The sequence below is a fragment of the Bombus terrestris genome, chromosome 12 (genome assembly GCF_910591885.1).
Source record: "Bombus terrestris chromosome 12, iyBomTerr1.2, whole genome shotgun sequence".
Taxonomy (NCBI): Eukaryota; Metazoa; Arthropoda; class Insecta; order Hymenoptera; family Apidae; genus Bombus; species Bombus terrestris.
The window spans coordinates 5,326,567-5,349,532 of NC_063280.1; the positions used below are offsets into that span (position 1 = coordinate 5,326,567).

The 22,966-nt window shown below is 40.2% G+C and overlaps 1 protein-coding gene across 8 annotated transcripts in view; it reads right to left on the minus strand.

Annotated features, from left to right (window-relative positions):
• LOC100642737 (agrin) overlaps positions 1–22,966 on the minus strand; it is a 384,175-nt gene that overhangs the window by 26,661 nt on the left and 334,548 nt on the right. For all 8 annotated transcript variants that reach the window (XM_048411202.1, XM_048411203.1, XM_048411198.1 and 5 more), the window contains 3 exons: positions 11,282–11,518; positions 1,241–1,456; positions 344–585 (listed from right to left, as the gene is read on the minus strand). In XM_048411202.1, coding sequence (XP_048267159.1) covers positions 344–585; positions 1,241–1,456; positions 11,282–11,518 — 695 coding nt within the window. The remainder of the gene's footprint in view (positions 1–343; positions 586–1,240; positions 1,457–11,281; positions 11,519–22,966) is intronic.

The following is a 22,966-nucleotide window of genomic DNA, read 5'->3' on the forward strand; positions in this document are numbered from 1 at the left end:
CATTTTTCACTTTTATTACTTCTTTATACATAAGTATTTTTATGTTTTATTAAGATGTACCTGTTCTTCGTATTTACACGATAATCTTCAAAAAACTGTACGATAAATTTACTTGCAAATAGACTGTTTCTACCAATTCAGTTTCTCTCATAAATTCAAGGAACAACTATTTCTTCCTATGCATAGTTCTTTTTAGTTAAGCAAGACTGAATCCTGATTCACATCTCTTACAGCCACGCCTCGATTTTCGTCACGTCGCGCGTGTTTGTTTGCACGTTCAAATATTTGCCACTGTTCCTTTCTGTTTCGCGTATCTGACACCCGAAGCGGAAACTCGACTGACCTTCTCGGAGCAGGGCCCCCTGGAGCCACAGGTTCCCGTGTAAGCGACCTCGATGTTAGTCTTCGTTAAACAGGCCTGTCTCTTCAGCTCGCACAACGATGTATATGTTTTGCCACCCCGCGCGCATACTGGTCTCATCACAGGTTCGCATTCCGGACCGCACTCGCAGCTCGCGATCCCTTGTCGGTTGATCACGCACTGTTCGTAGGGACCGCATTTCGCCTCGTCGCACGGATTGATTCCTGCACAATCATGAAGATTAAAAATTCCCTTCCAACGCGTTTCACTCGCCCTTGTGATTAAAAGTTTTTCAGTTTCTACTGAGGCAATAGTAAGTATTATGAGACGTTTATTCCGGCTGGATTCTGATTCTGAATTAGGACGAGGGTGCTGTTGATGGATGACTAAATGGAAACGGAGAAGTTAAAACGAGTGACGAAGGATATTTCTGTCTGATTTTCAGATTTTCCTTCGGAATGTAGGATTTTCGCTACGGAGGAAAATAGAAGATGATATAGGAAACTGGTTCCAGTGTTAAGAGAGAAATTTATACGGAATTAGCTAGGTGAAATAGGATGTTTAAATAACTCTGTTGTGGTTGGAGAAAATATTCGGGTTGTAATATTCAATTATTTCTACTGTATGTATTTATTACAGTTTTAGTAGAATTTATTTTACTAACTATTAATTCATTTTAGTTTAGTGCTGACTTATTGTAAGTTTTGAGTTACTGGAACTGGAAAAAAGTTGGAAATAACTTGAATAACAGAAAACTAGGAAATTCTCTATTTCCTTATTTGAGAAAGAAACTATCGGAACACATTTACCACGTCACGGTATAATAGTACAAATGCCTCTTAGGAACTTGGACGAGCTGGAGGCTGAATTTAAAATTACCCGAGCTGCATGCGCCATTGTAGACCTTCCTGAGCGATAATCTCGATCTGCAAGCTTCCTGCCTGAGGCTGCATTCGTTCGAGTATGTTTTACCATCGCTTCCGCAAACTGGTGCGAACTCAAGGCCGCACTGCTCACCGCAACGACAGCCAGGTTGCCTCGAGTCGTCCAGCTGACAGATTTCCGGTTCTACGCACTCCACGTTACCGCAAGGATCTGGAAAATTAAATTGCGGTACGTGCTGGTTGAAGTCACGTTCAACTCGTACAATGAAGACATGCTGTTGTAAATACCTCCGCGTCTAGATAACGCGAGCAACGCATCTTGTTCTCGTTCTCGTTTTAGAATAAATCGTTGTCTGTTTATGAATTTAGCGGAGTTGGATAGTTAGCAGAATAAAAATTACACAGTTTGGTCGTTACGATAATCAAAGGACAAAGAAGATCGTAGAAAAAATAAAAATTTAAATGACAATCGCTGAAAACGTACGCATATATTTAACTATTCAGAAGAACCTTCCCATGAAAGATTATTCTCGTTTACTTTAAGACACCGCAGTCAACGTTTCGTCCCCGAAAAATTAAGTTTCATTGTCCACGGGCTAACAGTCACTTCCGTTTGCAGATTATGAACGAGCTGGAAAGAAATGCTCCAGGGAAATTTATGCGACTGCACGGTTAGGACGGTTTAGTTGCAGTCAGATTGATAAAGGCAGATAGAAAGAGCCCGATGAGAAGTGTACGCGGTCCTGTGAGCGGGGAAAAGAACAAGGGGTGGTAAAGGGGAGGGATGGTAGGTGGCGGAGTCCGAAGGGGGTTACCGTGGCACAGGTAGAAGCATGGCTGCACCGAGATTAATCTTCGCCCTCGAGGAAGGAAGTTGGATTCCGTTTCCTGTCCGCAGGCGGTAGGTTTCGACCTTACAGCGGGGCTGACGCGGCAAGTTCCCGAGGCGGTGGTGTTTCTCGGGGTTAGTTCGAGTTACAGCTCAGTGGAGCGGCTAACCTTCCGCAACCACCCTCGTTTCTTCCTCGTCCGCCGCCAGTTTAGTGGTTCGTCCAAGAGTTGTAATCGAAGTCCCCTCCACTCTCTTTCCTCGCACGCAAATATTCTCGTACACCTCGTAACAGTTTCGTTTTCGCACAATTCTCACGTACCTTCCGCGAACGATAATTTATGACGCGCTAACTGCAACGTATGATTCCATCTTTTGCGTGCTATCGTTTGTCCATTTTATTACAGGAAACATCGTGTCTCAACCGGCAAAATATTTTGGTTCTTACACTCTTATTTTATATTCGATACCTCTCAAAATAAGCTTGATCGAACGTGTAAGCTTTCCACATACACGTTCGCGAGAGCAATCGAGGAAATGGTAGGAAATTGAATTTATTCGAACAACGCAATTCTAAAAGGTTTAACTTAAATAAATATATGTTTAAACTTTAATAACGTTAAGTTTACACCAATCCGAAATTTTGAGAGTTTGTCTCTCAGTTTGAGACTGTTGTTACAAACTCACGCGTGTTTGCGTTATCTCTTTTCTTCAGCGGGAAATTACAATGATGAACGTGTCCAACTTTGAAACGTCGATTGAAAAATATCTTCGTTTGCTGCTCACACGTAGCTGTCTTCATAGCGACGGCAATTTCAGATTAGCTCGTTTAACTCGATCGTTATACCATCCGAATAACAAGCGTAGAAGGCGTTTCCGAGCCTTTCTTATCTCTGCGTCTGTGTCCTTTTTCAAATTCTATCCGCGAATTCTTCTCAAAGACAGCGAACCACAGGTCTCTAAGCTGGCGCTCTAACTTTCCGCGACATTACCCTGATTCGAACTTCTTTGTGTTATCGTCAGAACATCTCTAAGGATCGTCTGTATCGGCGTCTGTTAGTCGTTATCCATAAAACTACGTCGCGAGTGCGCGTAATGATGTCGTTGCATGGAGCACATGCGGCGGCAGTTGGCCATTTTCACAAGAGAAGGGACAAAAAAGTTCAAGTTCGCCGCCGAGTTTAACCCGTTGGACGCATTTAAACAGATATTTTTCTCGGCTAACCTCCAAGAATAATTTCCGAGGGAACGGAAGCGTCGATTCGTCCTATTCAAATTTCCTCGGTGGTAATTTTTCCGCCCCGCCGGCCAGTGAATATAATTCAACGGAGGAAAAAAGACAACGGAACGGGTGGCATTAAAACAACATTGAATATAAAGCGGTCGCGTGAACCAAGGTGGGTGGATGGAGCTCGCGGATGAAAGGGATGAGAGAATGGAAGAAGATCAGGACAGGCTGGCGTCACTTGAAACCGTAAAACCCCTCGTAAATTGCCTTAAAGCCCTTCGATCGTGGACAGAGTGCGTCGAGTCCTCGATTCTCACCCTGTTCCACCCCCCTCGGGCGATTTCGACGAACAAAAGCCATCCGGACCGTCGATAGAAGTATGTTTAAAATTCCCGCGTCGCCGCGAGGCAATTGTTTTTAAGTCCGTCGCTAAGAGCCACACCAACCCTCCCTCTCTCCTTTTCTTCACTCCACGGTAGTCGACGACCTTCTTTCTTCGCCCCTCGCATCTTCCCTCAACGGCTGTCTCCGACGGTAGCATCAGCCTTGTCTAATCTTCCGAGTTACGCGAAACTTTCTACGTGGCCCAGCTACTTTTTTCCCAGCCCCACGCCCATCCCACTGAGGTTTCTCTATCCTTCCTCGACGATCCTTCTTCATACCTCCGACCAACCGTGACCTCCTCGCCCGGCTTTCTCGCCACACCGCGCGTATTTTGCATTCCCGCGGAATAACTTTCAGAAAGGAATAATAAGCGGTGGGGCGGAATAAGAAAGAAGTTGTCCGGGAGGGTAAGTGGTGGATAAAGGGAATTGAATTGAGTTTGGTCAACGAATTGAAAGATCGCTAACTTCTCTCTCCGCTTGTCGCGTTTCGCCGTCTGCATTCTTATTTCGCGCTTCGTTATTGTTCCGGACGGTTTATCCTTTTTAGCCGCGACGCTGCTGCATCTCTGTTTGCACCTTTTGCCAGTTCGGCGAGTAGAATACGAGGATCTTCACAGCTTTCAAACGATATTTAAATATTTCCTTCTAGCGAGGTGAAAATGTCGAATAAAGAAGAGAAGCGTGATTCGTAGACTTATTAGTCTACGCTATTGCTATTGCAAATAAATTGTTACATTGTGCAATTTGTAGAAAATGTACAGAATGCTTTGAAAGCTTGGTCTAGCTTTAGAAGTTTCATCCAGCTTTGTTTCAATAGAATTGGCAGTTTTGCATAGCTTCAGTTTTAGGTTTACTAGTTGTGGTTGTTTTACATAGCTCTGCGCGCTTTCGAAAATTTCCTAACTTCATGTACGACTGAAGTTTGCTTGAAATTTCATCGAAGGTTAGGAAAAGTTATGTTCTAGTTTCGGTTAAACTGAGAGCTGAAACCTAGTTGCAGTGATCGTTGACGTATTCACGGAATGAAAACTTATTGTAATTACTTTTCCAAAAATTCTTGTAAATCTGACGTATCCTGTATGTTAATAAACCAGTCAGGCATGTTTATTGACTAGAAACTCGCATAAATGAAACAGGCAGAGAATCGAGCGTTGGAAGATAGTCAATGAATTATGCAATCAAATTATCTGGCTTAACTCGTGAATGTCATATCATCGATGCTTGCAGTAGCATTCGTTCAATTATAACGTAACATGTTTTATAATGAAACCACTTCACGATTTGTATAACTTTTCTAGTACCAAGTTCATTAGCGACTCAATTTTATTTTGCCACTTTAATAGAAAATATCTGTTTGGGGTACATTTGTTAAATGGAGGAGGATAAGTAAGAATTAATGTGTAATAATAAACGAAACGTTAATCAAACAATTAACATAATTGATACCACATCCATCTTCCACCAGATAATACGAAATAAATTTCTTACGCGACATAACGAGTTTACGGTGAATGTATTCATTCAGTAAATTTAGACAGCACATTTACTAGTTAACGTATGCGCATATCAATCATGAATGAATACATTTACTAGGAATAGATATTTTGATACTTGGTCGATACTTGTGCTAATATCTTACGTAAATTTATACTGTACGTAATGTAATCGTAAACGTATGCTTCCCTGGCATGCAGTCGGCGTATAGATTTTCTAATTGCGCATCACTGTGCAAACAAAATAGAATTTTATCGCTCGTCAATCTACATCAAGTAAATTCCCAACAAACATAACAATAAACACAGCTGAATTTATTCGAGCTCTTAACCACCCTCGAAATACATGTTCCCTTATTCGACGCAAAATTCACCACAAACAAATCACATTAAGCTACCAAATCTTAAACGAACCATTCGACTGACGTCTCCCTTTTATTCCCTGTCAACGGATATCCTGTTCGCTAGTTGGATAGATAATGCTGCACGGAGGATGAGCCACGGAATTCGGAGAATATGAGGAACATCGTTGAAGGGAATTACGCCCGAGCACCAACGACTGTCTGTGTTAACAGCGTCTTGGCGGCCGCTTTCCGCAGCGTCTACTGTTGTGTACTACTCATGTGTACTGGCAGCAAGCCACTTTCATTCGACCTGTGGCATCCCCGAAGTGTACGCGGAACCCGTGCAGCTCCTTCCCTGTAGCAGGCGAACAGGCAAAACTAGACGTGGCAGTCACTTAGGCTCGAGGCGCGTAAACATAAGCGCGCAAGAGCATCCGCCCAGAAACAGCGATGGTAATTTACGAGGATATAGTACGGAGCATAGGAAACTTCCTAGGGGAAACCTTCGTCGTGCACGCTGCATCGTAAACGGGCTACTTGGCGAGACGAATTGGCTACGTTTGAGTGTTCGATGGTAGATCGCTCCAAAGAGACTCCGTCGTAGCACGTGTCGTTGGTGAATTATAAGTGATTACACGGATGAATGCAGATGGATTTGACGCCGCTCCACGCATACCTGCAATTTGCATGCACAGATTCGCGGTTTGATTTCATTACGATGCAATTACGGTGTAACCGTTTGAAGATAATTTATGGCCGGCTCTTTTGCTGCATTTACATGCACTACCAAAATATACTTGAGACTATATCGTACGTGACGCCACTTTTAGCCACTTGATATTATTCAGGCTCTGTTGATGAAAAAACATTAGCTTCTTCTGGAAGAGGAAGATGAAATTCTGATCGAAGAAAAATCGTAGAAGGAAAGTTGCATCGAGATTGGATTTTAGAAGCGTTTCGTCCGTGTTCTCCCGTTTTGTGACGAGATTCTGAAAGTAATTTGATTTCATATGCGTGGGTTCCTAGGTTCATAGATATTTAGATGAAATATACTTAAAAAGTTATTTACAGGCAATGGCCTTGCTATTTATTAATATCCATGTCTGCATAATTTCTAATTTCTAGTCTACGTACGTAAATATACTTCAAAGATAGTTGCATTCGTTACAATTTATCCATCAATTTAATCGATCAAGCGTTTCGTTCGTTTTTGAAAAAGACATACGAGCAATTTAACACACCGATCGCGGATCTTCAAGTTTAATCGAACCGACGCGCCAGGGTCGGTCTGCGCACGGCTCGCATCTTGAGTTTGTTCGCTGTATAGTTGGCGTTGGAATCTTCGAACCGACTAGCGTGAGAATTTAGTCAAGCCCGTTTCGAAGGAGCTAGGATCCTCGAAGCTAACGTTTCGGAGATCTGCCCCTTTTCCCCTACAGAAGACCCTTATTTCGGCACACTCGAGCGTGAAGAGAACGGCACGCCCGCCTCCATTCTGATTTGGATCAGGATATTCACGGGAAACGAGCTAAAGCGAATTTCTACAGCCCAAGGTGGAAGGGGTACGGTGGAAAAAAGGGCTAGAAAGAAATAGCGCTTATCTTGGAAAGAAGTTCTCAAAGACTCCTCCTGAAAAGGTTACTTAACGATCGCTGCGTGCACGGTGACTGGATAATTGTGAAATTAAACAGAACGAATCGTGAGATCGTCTCTTCTGGCAAACGATCGCTACGTAATTGAGGCCAATTTTACCCAATCAAGATCCATTCATCCTTTATAAGATATATAGTTTCTTAAAATATATGATATTCCAAACGTGACTCTCATACTTTTTGTATTTTGATATATTATTATTAATTTTCTTCAAAAGTCTGATTACTTCTTGTTCTAAATGCGACGTCATTTGTCACTCGGAAGGAAACGTAGTAACTTCCCCCTTGTTTACGAGTTTCCGTCGAGAATATTTCGCATACAGTCAGGAAAGATTGATCCTTTTCAACCGCATCGCGCTTGTGGAAAGTTTTCCTCGGGATTCTCACGCACTCGATAACCAATAACGATTCCCTTCACTGTCCCTTACAGATCTGCTCTATAGTACAATAACATTAACGCCGAGACCGAGAGAAAGAGAAAGAGAGAGAATCCAGCATACTTTTAATCGCGAGGCCCAGCTTCCGCGTTTTATCGCGTTTCGCGACCTCTTTTTTCCTCTGCCACCCGCGCCGTTAGCAGCCGCTGTTGCTGCTGCTACTTTCAATCATTGAAAAAGTTCGTCTGTCTCGAAAACTCATTTCCCCCCTCTTTTTTTCAATTTACCCTCGGGCCAATCGTCTCTGACGGTGGAGAACGAAAGAGGCTCGACAGTAGATCGCGCAGGGCGGAAACGGAGTGGGTGACGATCGAAAAGTCTCGAAAGTTTCGAGCTAATTTGATTTATCGTTGCAGCCACTTGAGATTCGCGACCCAGCTCGTTCCACCCCTGACTCGGCGTCCTCGTTGCTGAAGAAATTAGGAGGGGTCAGGGATGGGCTGGGTTAGTTAGAAACGAGCCACGATCGGTCCCATGCCGATGGAATTTATTATTGATTTCGCCATCTCACCAACGTGGAGCGACTGAATACGATTGATAAAAGACACCCCTGACTTTCTTCTTCTTTTTGCTCCATTATTTCTCCCTCTATCGTGACTTTCACTTCGATGAAAATCAAACCGGGAAGAATAGACGCTCGGTCGAACGATGCGACGGTTTCGTCCAATCTTTTCAGTGCCCTCGTCACTGGTTATTAAGTCTCGTTGTTCTCTGTGCAACTCGATTATTAGACTCGACGAAATAACGGTACAATTCTCTAGCATACCGCTATTTATAAGTTCGCATAAGCCTTGTGATCGTGTACCTTTTTTTAAAGCAATTTTTACCTTCAACCGGTTGCTCTTTATCCTTCGATTTTACAGGAATATCAAGAGCAACTGCGTCGCGAGGTAGACGCTTTGGAAGAGGAAACGCATCGATGTTTCCTGACGTTGGTGAATCGCCGTCCGCGATTATCATCGCGTCCGTTTGAAGAATAAAAAGCAACGGAATGGATGTGAGCAGACGAAGGGTCGGCGGGTGGACTTGCCTAATCCTAAGTAAACATTGCCTCCTTTACTCGCAACTACCTGTCTGATCAAACATTTGTCTTTACTACTCGGTTGATTAAACGCCCGCCGAGTTTATACTGCGTTCTAGCCTTCGGTCGAGAGGGCACAGGGCGACTAGGGTTGGACAGGGGATAAACAGCCGAGTAAGAAATCTGAAGGGCGTAAGCTCGATCAGGCGAATTCTAACAGGAGGGTGGGAATGAGAGGAGCTGCGACGTGAGATACGCGGATAAGATAAAAAGGGACAGATGATTGGTAAAGGTAAAAAGGTAGAAACGATGGGATGAACAGAGGTAAAGAGAAGATTGGTCAATAAAACAAAAGGTGGAAAGAGAGAGAATCAAGGGACGGATGGAAGAAACGAAGGGTCGTATGTATGATGTAGAATGCGGAAAATTAAAATGTGAAAGGCAAAATGAGAACGGAGAGACGAGGTTGAGTGCAAAGCGAAAGAAAGGAACGAGGAAGGTGCGGATAAACTCGTTAATCCACAGGCCTTTTGCAATATGCCGGTAAAAATACAATTGTATTCTTTTGTAATAAGAAGCAAGTAACAACTAAGACATTTCTTTTTCTAGAAATTCTAAATTTCTAATTCTAGAATTTTCTAATTCTAATTCTAATTTTCTAAATAGTAATTTCTAGGAATATGCAGTAGAATAGAACGCACGACGGAGAAGATAGAAGTTGTTTAATCGAGCAGAAAGCTGCATTCAAATAGGAACGTTCCAGAAGAACACTTTTCTTCTGGAACATTACTATCGTACCCGAAGAGAAAATTATAAGCGAAAAAAACGCGTGTAGTTGAAGGTAAAGCGTAAGATAAATATAAATGCAGGCGGAATAAGAAGGAGAAGTCTTACAAGCTATATCAAAGGAAGGGATCACCACGAGTAAAAGGTATACGAACAGAGGGAAAATTAGATGGAGAAAGAAACCGGAGTATAAAGAGACGTACACTGACAATTGAAAATGAGCTAGAAAAAAACGAAAAAACGGTACGAAGGAGCTTTTCCCTCTTCTCTTCTGGTTAGTTGCTTTTAATTTGAAGCGAACGACGTAGGGGAAGGGGCGAAAGAGCAAGAACTTGATTCTTCTCGTCAATAGAAAAGAATCGGTTTAATCGGACGATAAATGGCGAATATACGTTCCATCTGAGTGGCTATAGCTTTGGAATTTACTTGCACGATTTACGCTTCCTTTTCCGCAGAACGTATGTTTGTGCGAAACGATTTAGCTTCAGCAAATACGTATCGGTTATCTATGCTACTCGCACGTTGCTAATTTATCACTCATTCACTTCTCATTGCTTTCGACCGATGTTACGGATTTCCGACGATTTCGCGTCACACCCTCGGTTTCTTCTGCAGCCGTTTAGGTTTCTCAGCCTTCTGCCAGCCTTTCGCTTAGTTCGTCGCTATTTTTCAATTGTCGAGCATTGCATAACGGAATCGTCGATTAATTTTACTGGTCAACGAAGCGCACACTCGTACGACAGAAAATTAAGAATTGTTTTAGGATTGAAAGCTTTTATCCCGCGGTTGAATGGAACAGATTTTAAACCGTTGTATTTAATCAACGATTGTCAAGAATTAGTATTCAGCGAGCAAAAAAAAAAAAAAAAAAAAGAAAAAAGGCGTGTATTGTGCTTGAAACGATAGAAAGTTTATTGGTGGAAGGCACGAGGACAAATGAAAATAAAGTCAGCTTTTAATCTGTGAGTTGTGAAATTGAAATGGAACGTATCGATCGGTTCAGCAGGCGCGTTCTTTAAACTTTCTATCTCCCGACGATATATTCCGTTCATCAAGTATCTTTCATTAACACATTTACCGGTCATCCAATTATTAGAATCGTCTTGGGGCAATATTCTTATATTTATACTAAATAAACTAATAAAATTTTCTTCTATATTCGGATAGCGATATAAACGAAAGAGATTGGTTCCTGTGAAATCACGATTTCACGGTTACGAATTTCGCGAATAAGGATATCACCGAGAAATACGCAGAACGTCGCGAATGTAAACGACCGCATCTGCCCGGAAGTAATCTCGATCGCGTGCATAAAGTCGCAAGTAAATACGTACTGACAAACCTCGATATTTAAGCTCGGCTCGACTTCGATTCAGTAAATATTTGTTTCCGCTGCAGGCCCCGTTGCTGGATTATCTCGGAGTCCGAGTACGCTTTCGCTCTCGATAAATAACATCGCGAGGAAACACGAGATTCTTAGGCATGCATCTTAAGTGTTTGCAACGTGCTACCTGCCTTACATTGCTATCGTTTGTTCCTCCCAAGATCGATATTTCTTGCGTCATTTCGTGTCTCTTAGCCATTTACAATTACTCCACGAAGAAAGAAATGAATTTCGCGCAAACTAGAAATTAAGCTGAAACGATAGAAAGCTCGTTTCTTTATGATCGCGAAGTGTTTAGTTTTTAATTGAACGAAGGTTTGGCTATCCTCGAGGAAAACATTCCTAGTATTTTTTTGGAATCTTACTTTTCCGATGTAATCGGAATTTAGAAACACGATTTGGTATACGACAAGATATAACTCGCAAGGAAGCAAAATATAAATGTTTCGTATTGCAGTCGAAAGAAAAACACTTACCGCATTTGCCTTGAAATGCCACCGTGATATTAACACCCTTCGCGCAAGCTGCCTTGTTCAACTCGCAAAGAGACGGGTAGTCGGTCCCATCTGTGCCGCAGACAGGGCTCGATCCTTCGTGATCCCCTAAATTCGGACAGGATTCCAAGCATTCACAGGAAGCTTTGCTTCCATCTCTGCTTCGTACGCATTGCGCACCCTGAGTACAATTTAGTTTCGCACACGGGTCCTTGATTTCTGTAACAAAAATTGGTGATGTCGTTGAATTAACAATTGTTCGAACGGTCGTAGTACCATTGGTATTCGATTGGAACAGTTCGACGCACAAATACTCGAAGATTAAGCAAATGTAAAATTCTCAATTACCAAATTACATATCGATAATCGCGTACTTATTCTGAATAATTACGATCTTTCACCAGAAAGGGAAATCGTTAAAGTTGCTGATGCAGGACAGGAAAATCATCTTGCGAGAAACAATTTGGCGAATAGGAAGGATGGCGACGGGCACGTTTAATCGATAATTTTTTTACCGGCATCACGGTCGTTCCGGCATCAAATGTAATTACAAACCGTAAACATGGGGCGCGTCGTAAAGCGGCGTGAAATTAAATCCGCGCGATTCACGATGAATAAAGTATCGTCTACCAGAGGATTTAGCCGGCGTGATAAAATACAGCGTACGAACCGTGACCGTGCTCGCCGGCCCTCGGTTCTCCTTTCTTCTCAGGATTTGAACAGATAAAAGCCGTCCACGAATATTCAGCCGCGGCTAAGCCGGTGAAAATTTTTAATGGAACCACTGGCGAAGGAACAGAGAATAGTAAGCCCAATTAAAACATTCTTCTCGTTTGCCATAGCTATGATATCATGGCCTCTTTCTGGCAGAACGACACAAGACACGGGTAGGAAAATAGAGGAAAGAAGTAGCTTGTTCTTGTAACCTGGATAAAAGATGGTTAATGATAATAGGAGACTATATTTTGAAGGAGCGGTACATTTGGCTTTTGTGGGGTATTTTAGAAATAGGTTGCAAAAATAATTTATTCGTATATCTAATGTTTTCGATGTTAGAGTCGTTTAATTTGTTTGTAATACAAATAGAATCGGTTAAAGTAGTAAGAAATTGAAATTCGATCAAAATGGATAACGCAAAAGGAAGATAGATGAAATTAACATACGCCGGAGAATAATTTAAACGAAAAGTTTTAAAGAAAAATTTCTCCGTCCATCTTCTTGCTTATACAAGAGAAAATGCTTTCTTAAAATTTAAAAAATCCCTTCTTCAATTATTTCTATACGTTTATTGTTTTCTTTCACGAATGAGAAATTAATCCGTGATATTATTTTTGAATATTCTACTTTACGGAATATTCTCAAGTTCGTGACAGTGCACGAGCCTTTCTTCCGGACCTTCGTTACGATTTTCAACATAGAGCGTAGTCGTTACGCTCGTTATTTGCGTCCAAGTACCTTTTGGAAAAACGTAGCAACACTGGGATATCGTCAACACTCCACACAGTACCAACACGGCTTTTCCTAGCATCGTTCGTCACCTCTTCCGTTGCCTCTTCTGCAAATCAAGCCGACCACCATTCATCTTTCATCGTTGTTACGTCATGCGTTTCATCAGACAACCTTCTTTCCGTCTTTGAAAACGAAGGACAGTGGACGAGCTCGTGTCAGATGCGAATGTGATATCTTCAACTTTCCGATGCTTGAGAATTCTTTACAGAATATGTACAATAAAAAATGAAACGAACCGTGTCGAGCACGATTCACAGGTCCAGTGTCCTCGCATCAGCAAAAATGAAAAATATTTCCAAAAATATGCCGTTAATATAAAGCTCAAACAACGCAAAAAAGGAATCAAATTCCTCTTCAATCGATTTGAAAGAAGCATAAAACTGGACGAGTTCTAACATTTAACTACGAATTCTTACATTCCTCGCGTCGACATATTGAGCACACTGAGCACACTGAGTACCTATCTTTTTTAACGCCCTATTTTCTTGCTATACTATGTTTTATTTTAAACAAAGGATCGTATGAACGTGATAATTTAAGGTTAATCGAATCCCATAAGCGATAATCAAGATCGTGTTATTACTACTCAGGATCGCACTTAAAGATCACAGAAAATAATCGAGGTCGTTAAATTGATACTTAAGATGATTTGAACTATCTCAGGAAATTATTCTGATATTATAAATATACGTTTGAAGCTCATCGTTCTGTATGAAATACACACGTTGAACCGCGAGTCGTTGACACTAGGTCCAGCGACGATCACCAGTAGTGGCAGTAAACGTTCACGCCGCCGTCGAAAGCTAGTAGTTCGGCCGGATGATGGATCGCAGCCTCGTTTGCATTCAATAACTCCCGTCCTGGTGTATTTTCGATTTACCATTCACCGCAACCCGATTATCGTCGTTAACGCATTTAATTCGTCGGCCACTCATCGTCGCGCCGCCGTTCCGATCGATGCATTATTAATTATCGGTATGACAAAAGCAATTAGTGATCGGTTATCCAACCAGCGAGGACGGTGCCGTTCGATTTGTCCCTTTCCGTCCGTGCAATCTTCCTAATGGAACGAATTTTCCTAATGTAACGTTGACCAGAACCTAATAAATCGGGATGACGAGAACCTGGTCTTTTAGATATTCCAACGAGTCCGAAAATGCTATTGCCGGAATATCGTTCAACATTTTCGCGATAATCGAATGAATTTTACACCATTTAGGGAATTTTTGCTTGGAAATTATTGCAATCACTTTTTTTTTTCATCCAAACCATTTATTGTATTTTTTTTCTTATCATGCGTATAAAATAGACAATTGAAATTTCAATTTGAAAGTGTAGATAGTTTCTACGAGTAGAAATAAATAGGAATTTTCTACTCTGCGATACGAATAGATTTAGCATCGATTAAGTAAATAATTCGATGAATTAATTAATTTAATTTGTTTATTTCTCTTGTGCCCGATACTCTTATCCCTTCGGTATAGTCTCTCGTTTGCATTAACCGATTTGCCTAACGTTCAAACAACTGCCTTGATCTAACTGAAACGTTTCTGCGAACGTTTCACACGCACGAACGATAATGCAAACACTTTCCAAAGGTACTATTTGTACAGAAAACATCTTTAAATAAGCATAGAAGAAGTTCCCGCTCTGTTCACTTCTCGAAGGTTGGCAAGAAATTTTGATAGGATCAATTTGAAAGTTAAATTAAGCTGAAGTTAAAAATTTCTACAGCGTTTATTGCTTCTGCGTCTGGACTACGAACGAACTTTCCTTACATTTTGAAACTTAATTATTCAGTCGGCAGAATGAATTGTACAAAAGTGTCGACTGAATAATTTATCGTTTTCCATAAACACGTACATGTTGAACAAAAGTAAACGTAACTCCTTTTCGAGAAAATATTGTACAAATGTTCGTCTACTATTCGTTTCTTTGAAACTGCAGAATACCTGAAAACAAATGGCGTATTCGAATGAAAAACAGTCTGGAACTTTTTTCGGCTGCCGACAAGCAGGAACAATCGATCAGTATTTAAATTTCCATCTTTTTTCGGCCATACGGATCCAGCGTTTAATCCGCAGCGTTTGTTCATTTAACGGTTGGAAGATTAACATTCCGTACAAAACTATCGCGCGACCATTCAGTCGAACGAAATAACATCGGATATCAGTTAGTTGCATACGGAATAGAATTGAAAAGCCAGCTTAATCGAGCTCGCGAACCAATCTTGTACGAATGATGGTTGCTATACGATCATGGAAAATTGAATGACCGACTCAGACGGCGGAAAGTATAACGGAGCGTGGTATTGAACGTGTGATTCGTGATCTCTTTGTTAACTTTACAGTTGTCATTTTCGTTGCAAATGTTCTGCAAATCCGGAAATTAAAAACTTCAGAAAGCTTCGGATTTTTACTCGTTCCTTGAACTGGTTTATTTAAACTTTAAACTTTCAATTTCAAAGCTGATTTTTCGAAAAAATTATTTTTCCCAATTGCGTCATACCTTGTACACTTGCTATCCGGCATATGTACGATAATAATTCATCGAAATTTAATATCTGTGATTTGATATTAAATAAATCCAATTAATAATTTGAAGAAAAGAAGAACCCTGATACAACCATTCGAATTTTCAAAGATCGCGTCGCACGTTAAACGAATATTCCATCACTGACGTTGTCTTCAATTTCTCCTTTATGATCTACATGGAAATATCCATCTTAAATATACCGGTTCTATACTACGGCGATCGAATTTCGAGCGCAAAAAAACCTCGTCAAAGTTTCTCTCTCTCGTTTCGTTCGGCCTCTACCCACAGGGGGCGACGTGATATAGTAATTAATAATCCATTTTGTCGGTTTTTGCCGGAGCACCTGACCGTCGCAGCTTGCTGTTCACCGCTTACGGATAATTTATTATCAGCGAGCACCGCATTACTCCCGTATACAACCGACGCACAGGTCGTCGAAAAGTCTGTCAAACGTCGATGGCCATCGCCCAATCTTCCTGTTTTCCTTCCTGTTCTCCTGCCATTATGTTTACTCCGTGATTGAACTGCAATTATTTATTCTACTGCATTTCTGACGAGATTTGTGTATGTATTCAATTGTGTATCTATTCAATTTTAGATAAGTCGTTAGCTGCTGATCAGCACGCGGAATAACACGATGTATGAAATACGCAACGTGTTAAGTTTTGTGCATATTACGAGAGTTAGAGTCATATGGTCCTTTGATTATCATGTGAAAACGATATGTCTGTATTTGTGAGATCCGCACGCCTAATGTTTATTTTGGATTAAATAGTGATAGAATATCTTGAAATTTAGAAATTTTTTAGTAAAATATAATAAATTTAATGTAATTAACTTTTTCTATTCTATACATTTTATACCCTTTGGGAAAATACTAAAATTATGGAAAAACATTAAATTTTCAAATTATTCCCGTTTTATACTAAATTTGTATAGTTATTTATTTTTGTATATTTATTCAGGAAATAATAATGATAATTAAAAGGAATATTCTTCAATCTTGTTCGCGCATTATACCTTAATAACGACCAAAATAAATATTATATTAATATAAACATGTTATATGTGTGTGTGTGTGTGTGTGTGTGTATTCAGTATTTGCGTTTATATTACTTATCTCCGTTTTAATTCTGGTAAATTACGAATAATTTATCACGTTTCTATTTGAAAGAAGCCCGATGAAATAAGCAATGGCGAAATCACTCGCTAATAATTTTCTGTTGTATCTTTATCGACCTCGCAGTTATTCATGATTCATTCAGTTGCTTAAAAAATTCATCGTATAAAAATCTGTAACAAAAATTCCATAAAGAAATAGCTTTACTGTATCTGGAAAATCAGATCGTATGAAACCACGTACCTAATATATTATATCATCAGGATATCAGGATAATAAATGTCATCATTCTCCCACTTCCGTTAAAGAATTTTTAGCTAGAAACGTTCCTGCCATTGAAATGTATATTATGAAATTCAGATCTTCCTATATTTTTCGTATGTATTTCTACTACTCATAGTAATCCAAAAGAACCGAGTGTCAAAACGATGGAGAAAGTATAAAATTTTTAAACACGATTTTTAATACAATTTGTTCTGAACAATAAAAATTTGAATTTCTCAGAGAACAATTTTTACAATTTCTCAAAACTCGATTTATTAGTGCAAAAATGTACGTACAAGTTTCTTTCATCGGTTCAGAAGATTCTCTATTTAACGTCCGAAGTTCTCTCTCTCTCTCTCTCTCTCTCTCTCTCTCTAAACATAGGAAACATCGCTTTCCAGAGTAAACGTCTAAAGACGATGACGAAATGATCGACGATCGAATTGCCAGTTTATGTCCCAATGATTGCCAATTAGTGGGTCATTATCGAAACGTATGTGGTCTGTATAGAGGCATGGCAGAACGTTTCGGCAGATAACAGCCAGGAAGATGAAGGGGGAGGATCAAGAGGAGCGAATAATAGGTTTGAAGGGTCGTCTGTGTGTGGCCAGTAGAGTCGGACTGTGTCAAATGAGCCTCGTTAGGCAAACTTTAAGAACAGCCTGGATATTATTCGACCGGGAAACGTAGAAGTGGATTCGAACGACGGAGTGATGACGAAGGTCGTTCCAAGACAAGAATTCGCCTTTTCTTCGCCTGTCTTATTCAATAATCTCGCTACCGTAATGTACAAGAGCCCATTACTCCACTTTAATGGCTGCTACTTATGGCAACCGACTGTTACCGCCTTTTTATTGGTTACTTGTGACTGGCGGATTTCAACCGAGGGAGTTTTATTTGTTCCATTTATTTACCACCTCGTTTAGCGATTGGGCGGTCGAGCGAGCTTAAGGAAACGCTGAATCAGAAGAGAAACGAGAAAGACAACGTTCGGGGAATTATACCTTGCCGTGTTTTAATAGCAAATAAGAAACGCGACAAAATAAGGGAGGACAAAATAAAACTTGGGAAATTGATACATTTTCTTACCTTTTCATTTTCCTAATATTAATTCGAGGTAGTTACGTATGCGATACTTTTTTAACAACCTCCCATCGTTGACTAGTACTTTTACGATCCTAAATCACGTTCCAATTGAAGATCGTTACTGCATCTCGTAGGAAAGTAAATTTCGCGGTAACTGATGTCACGAGGTTTCAAGGGACAGGGAACGCGTCAGCTGGCGGACGGTATCGGAAATTGGGTCGCCGCTTATAATTCGCGCGGCGGTCGAAACTTTCGCGCGTGAACTTCGACACGACTTGGTTACGAGTTTCTGGCCACGAAAAAAAAAAGAAAAAAAAGAGAAGAAGAGAGGAGACGGATGTTTTTTCCATTTGGAATCTGTAGACGGGCTGTTAATCAATCTTGAGTCGATGTGTGTCGTTAATCTCGCGAACTGTATCTCGCGAACGCCATAAATTCTGCCGGGCCTTTAAACATGCTTCAAGATGCTCTGGAAAACAAATTATTCTTCCGTGTACGGCGAGGAGAGCCGCACAGCGCCGATACAACACAGTGTAGTGGATCGAATCCGCATAAACGAGACCGAAGGAGGGAGAATCCGACTGTCGTGATTAACGAGCGAGTTTCGCCTGTCAGGCGGACGTTTCTATGGTCGTAAGCGGATATGGGCTGTTCGGTCAAAGCGCGTCGGTAGTAAAGGCATCAGATTGAATTTGGGATTGAGCTCCGTTGTGTGAAAGGATCGAGAGGATGATGTGCTACGCTGTTCCCGATAAGACCGGTCTGCGAAATTATGTGAACGCGTTCTCGACGATTCCATGTCTTCCATGTTACGTCTGTTCCATGAAAATGGCCCATTACGTTCGCGCGCCGAAAATATATAAGAGGGATGAGACGTATAATTTTCGTATAATTTTGAATCGCGTGTGTTTTGGATCTGTAACGTCCGGCTCAAGGATATAAAGGGAATAAAAATGAAATAGGATTTTATTAAGATTAAAATAGTAACTAAAACCTTAAAAAATGTTTGAGTAGACGAGCATGCTTTGAGAGAACACATAAATGTACGATTACTACTAATTTACCTACGTGGATGCAGATGGAATTAAAAACACGTTTGAGCTTGTATCTCGATGTACTATGATTTTGTAAATGTGCTAAAATTCTGTAAAAAGATGTGATTTAGTTTGATAGATTAAAAATTCATTCTACGCTATTCAATATCACCATTCTCCAATCTGTTTATATTTAACGCAACGTTCGATTTTCCAATAACATAATATAGTATACATATCCATATTTAGCACGGAGCCATTCCACTACAATTTCATTCATAACGTTTCAATTTTAATCCCATTTAGAATTTTATCTTTTTAATCAGATTTCTGTTTATTTTACGTATACTACATTATATTTTGATCCAATTTTTATTATCCATCAATATTCCAAGCCACATCCATCCTAAAACCGCGTCACCCTATGTTATTTCAAGTTCCAATTACCATTTCATTGGTTACAAACACGGCAGACGTGTCGAGCATTTTTACAGGCCGATCGAAAGTTCGTTCTTTTGTCACGGTGTCATTAACGGATCAAATCACTAATCAATTCTCGCCTCATTCAACGGAAACAATGGACTTTGTTCGCGTCGTGCTCCGTACAGTTCTATTCGGCTGATCCTAACATCGTCGCAGAAAAAGAAAGAGAAAGGCGAGTTAAAGCTAGAGGAAGAGGTATTAAAAGCGCAATTATCGCGAGGCTTAATTACGAGACTCTTGTAACATCAGCGGCTTCTTCTTGTTTTTCTCTTTTCCTCGTCGCTCTTCGACGAAAACCTTTTCTTTCTTTTTCCTCTGTTTCATTCCCCTCACCCATCGTCGTGACATCGCTCGGCTTTTCAAACGCGATAATCTTGACCTGTCGGTCTCGTTCGACTGTTAAGACAAACGAGAAAGGATTTATTTTACGACGTCAATAAAGCTCTCCGAGATTGTGCAATTACTTTCTGAACTTTCAAAAATTATTCGAGAAGACTGCTGGGAGAGACGAGAAGTTTTATTGTTCTTACATTTCTTTCCACTTCTTTTGTTTAGACTATATTAGTAATTAAAATATATATTTGATAAAAAGAAAATTGTATACCACACGTTTCTTAAAATCCTATTCTTCTCAATTCTTATCAAATTCGAAACTACTATCTACGTCGCGCTAGACTCTTAAACTACTCGATTAAAGAACCAAGTCCTTCCTATGTCGTCGAACGTACGTCTCGTGTAGCAAGTAACATCGTCTATTCGACATTAAAAGTCTGTTATCGCAGTTCGAATCCCAAAAGCATGGCAATTCTATCGTAATATAATAAGAGAAACGACGTTAAGACGTCCCCGGAGAATCTGATTCTAACATAACTTCGAGATGAGGTTCTAGCGCACCTCGTATTGTATTCCATTTCATTTCCTAGCACGTTCGGTTCGAGTGCTCGAAAATACTAATACAATTCCCACGCATAAGAGGTTGACCGCGTCTCCAGCGACCGAGGAACTGTTCCAGATCGTATCTTGCTGCGGAATTTAAGCTAACCGGTGTAATGACGTAACAACGCACCAGGATCGAAGCAGCCGGCCCGTGGGCAAACGCTGTCGGCTGTAGGTCGCTCGTTTTTTCACTTTTTACGACGACACGTTATACGATGTGACTTACATCATCGTCCGATATTTGCGAGAAGATTTTCACGCTGAAAATGCTTGAAAGTGGAGGACAAACGTGAAAATATGGATTAAAAATCGCTGGTTTCGTAGTAGATAAGTTATGATAGAACTACAATTATTTTGGGAATTAATTATCTTTCATTGAGAATTTCGTTAATAAGCGCTTATACTGTGAAACGTTTCCGGCGGTAATTTGTCGTTGCTTTCAATTTTACTTTATAGAGAATTCGAGATTAATGAAGACTTTCTCAGAGAAGTTCACTCTGCCTGTAAATCAGCTTTCCAATATATTATGGTTTTAATACGCAGTGTATTTTCCAATTCTCGATACGATGATATCGCGTTTACATCTCGAACACGTACTTTCTTCCGTCATTGTAATTAATCGCCGGGATTAACTTACAATGTTGCAAAATGCAGAATGATTTGGCGTTGTTAGCACATTAATGATGCGTTATTGTTTCCATTAAAACGTAACAAAGCAAATTATTGCTAAAAGTAATTATTCGCGATCCTGTATCCCACTGGCCACAACTATTAGCTGGCTGTTACTATGCAACAACTCGCAATTCAGAGTTGTTTGAGCATCATTCGAATAGTCAGTTTCATTTGGTTGAAAAACTCCATTTGTTCCATTTACCTTTGCCAACCAGCCAGCCTCATTATTAATATTAAGCGTACATAGTCGTAATTTACTTCGAATAACGCGTGCACACGTATGTCCTTCCATTAGGAACAATAATTTAATTCCATAATACGGAATTCTATATTACATGGTCAGAGAGGCCGGTGAATTTAATTCTTTTGCCAAATTTTATTAAATATTAAACTCATTCCCTTCTTTCTTCCCCTCGTGATTATAAAATTACTTTCCGCACAATCATTAATCAGATATGCCCTCCTAAATTTCACTTTGCTTATCGTAACGGTAGACCAATAATTCATCCGATTTTCACGAACGTAATTATTCACCTCTTTCGACGTTCCTCGTGTTCCGTTGGAACAACAAAAGGGTCACGCTTGGTTAAGTTTAGATGTACAATCGATTCTGAACTGTCCTGGTCGCTTATCTGTTTGTCTGACCACCACTGTCCCCGTTCTATTTATCTGTGACCGGCTCAAAAGCAAAGGGAACGGTAACCTAAATTTCAACAACGACAACGTGTGCATTCCTAATACAGTACATTAGTAATTAAGATCGTGTAAAAATTTTTGTCACCCATAAGCGACACGAATGTATAATTGAGGTCTGGTGAACTGAAGAAGGTGACTGAAGTTTTCGAAATCTCGTTACGTCGCTCTCGCATGATGCATTAACTTGCTGTCATCGGATTGTCAATGATCCTATTAACGTAACTGAAACGCCATGTTTGTATTTATTAGAAATATTCGATTCTGATTTAAACCGTATAGTATTTCACTTGGTCGATTCTAGGAATTTGCTAATGACGAGGTCGGTTTAATGCACCTTCGAGTAATTGCTATCCGAAAATTTATCGGTGTCTCGCGAGCTATTAGGTCGTAAAGAATATGGAAGCCAGACTGGGCAATTTGTTTACTTTATATCACACGATAGCAACGTTGGATGAAGGTTAGCGAGATTCTCTATCGTAATCGTGGCGCATTTTCACAGTCGATTACAATGTGCGGATTATGGCATTGATTATTGTGTTATGCGGTGTGTGAACGACACGCGAGAGCAACAAATAACACGGTGAATTTGTAATATCGTAAAATATTTCGAACTTGTGTGAAAATTAATTACTACTCTATAATTTGCAATATTGTAATTGCGTTCCAGCTGGCGCAACAAATATAATTAAATGTAACCATGCGAAACCAGTAATGGGTTTAATACCGTTCCATAATCACGCACACTGGATTGAATATTATCCAGTCTATGGTTCGTGTGTTGTAACGAGATTTGACGCGAATCGCTAGCCGGCTAAATAGACACGTGGGAAATCTCAGTTCTTATGATCGCTCGTACCAACAACGTTATTACGAAAAATTGCACAATTGATCGGATAAATGTATTCTCTATATTTTTAGAATAGAAGAAATTCAGCGTTTCGATTAAGGGCAGGTCATATAAGAACACTAACCTTTTGTTGCTGGAAAACGAAGATTTACGAAGCATAAACGTATGAGTTTTTCATGAAAATGCATTGAGCTAATGTGAGTATGTCGTAACAATATGCATAAAGAATTTCATTAAGGTTAATGGCTCTAAAAAGGAAGGAAAAACACAGAATTTTTCTCCTAGCGACGAAATGAAAATTTAATAATGACCGAAATGAATAATTAAAAGAAGCTTCATGGAAGCTTTCTTTTCTACCTTGATGATATGATCTTCGCTGTCACCTAACTCATAAACTTTGACGTCGTGCTGGATAATTGGAACTAGAAATAATCCCCGACTACGTATTGTAAGTATAATTGTACGTAGCAACAAAGGAGTTCTCT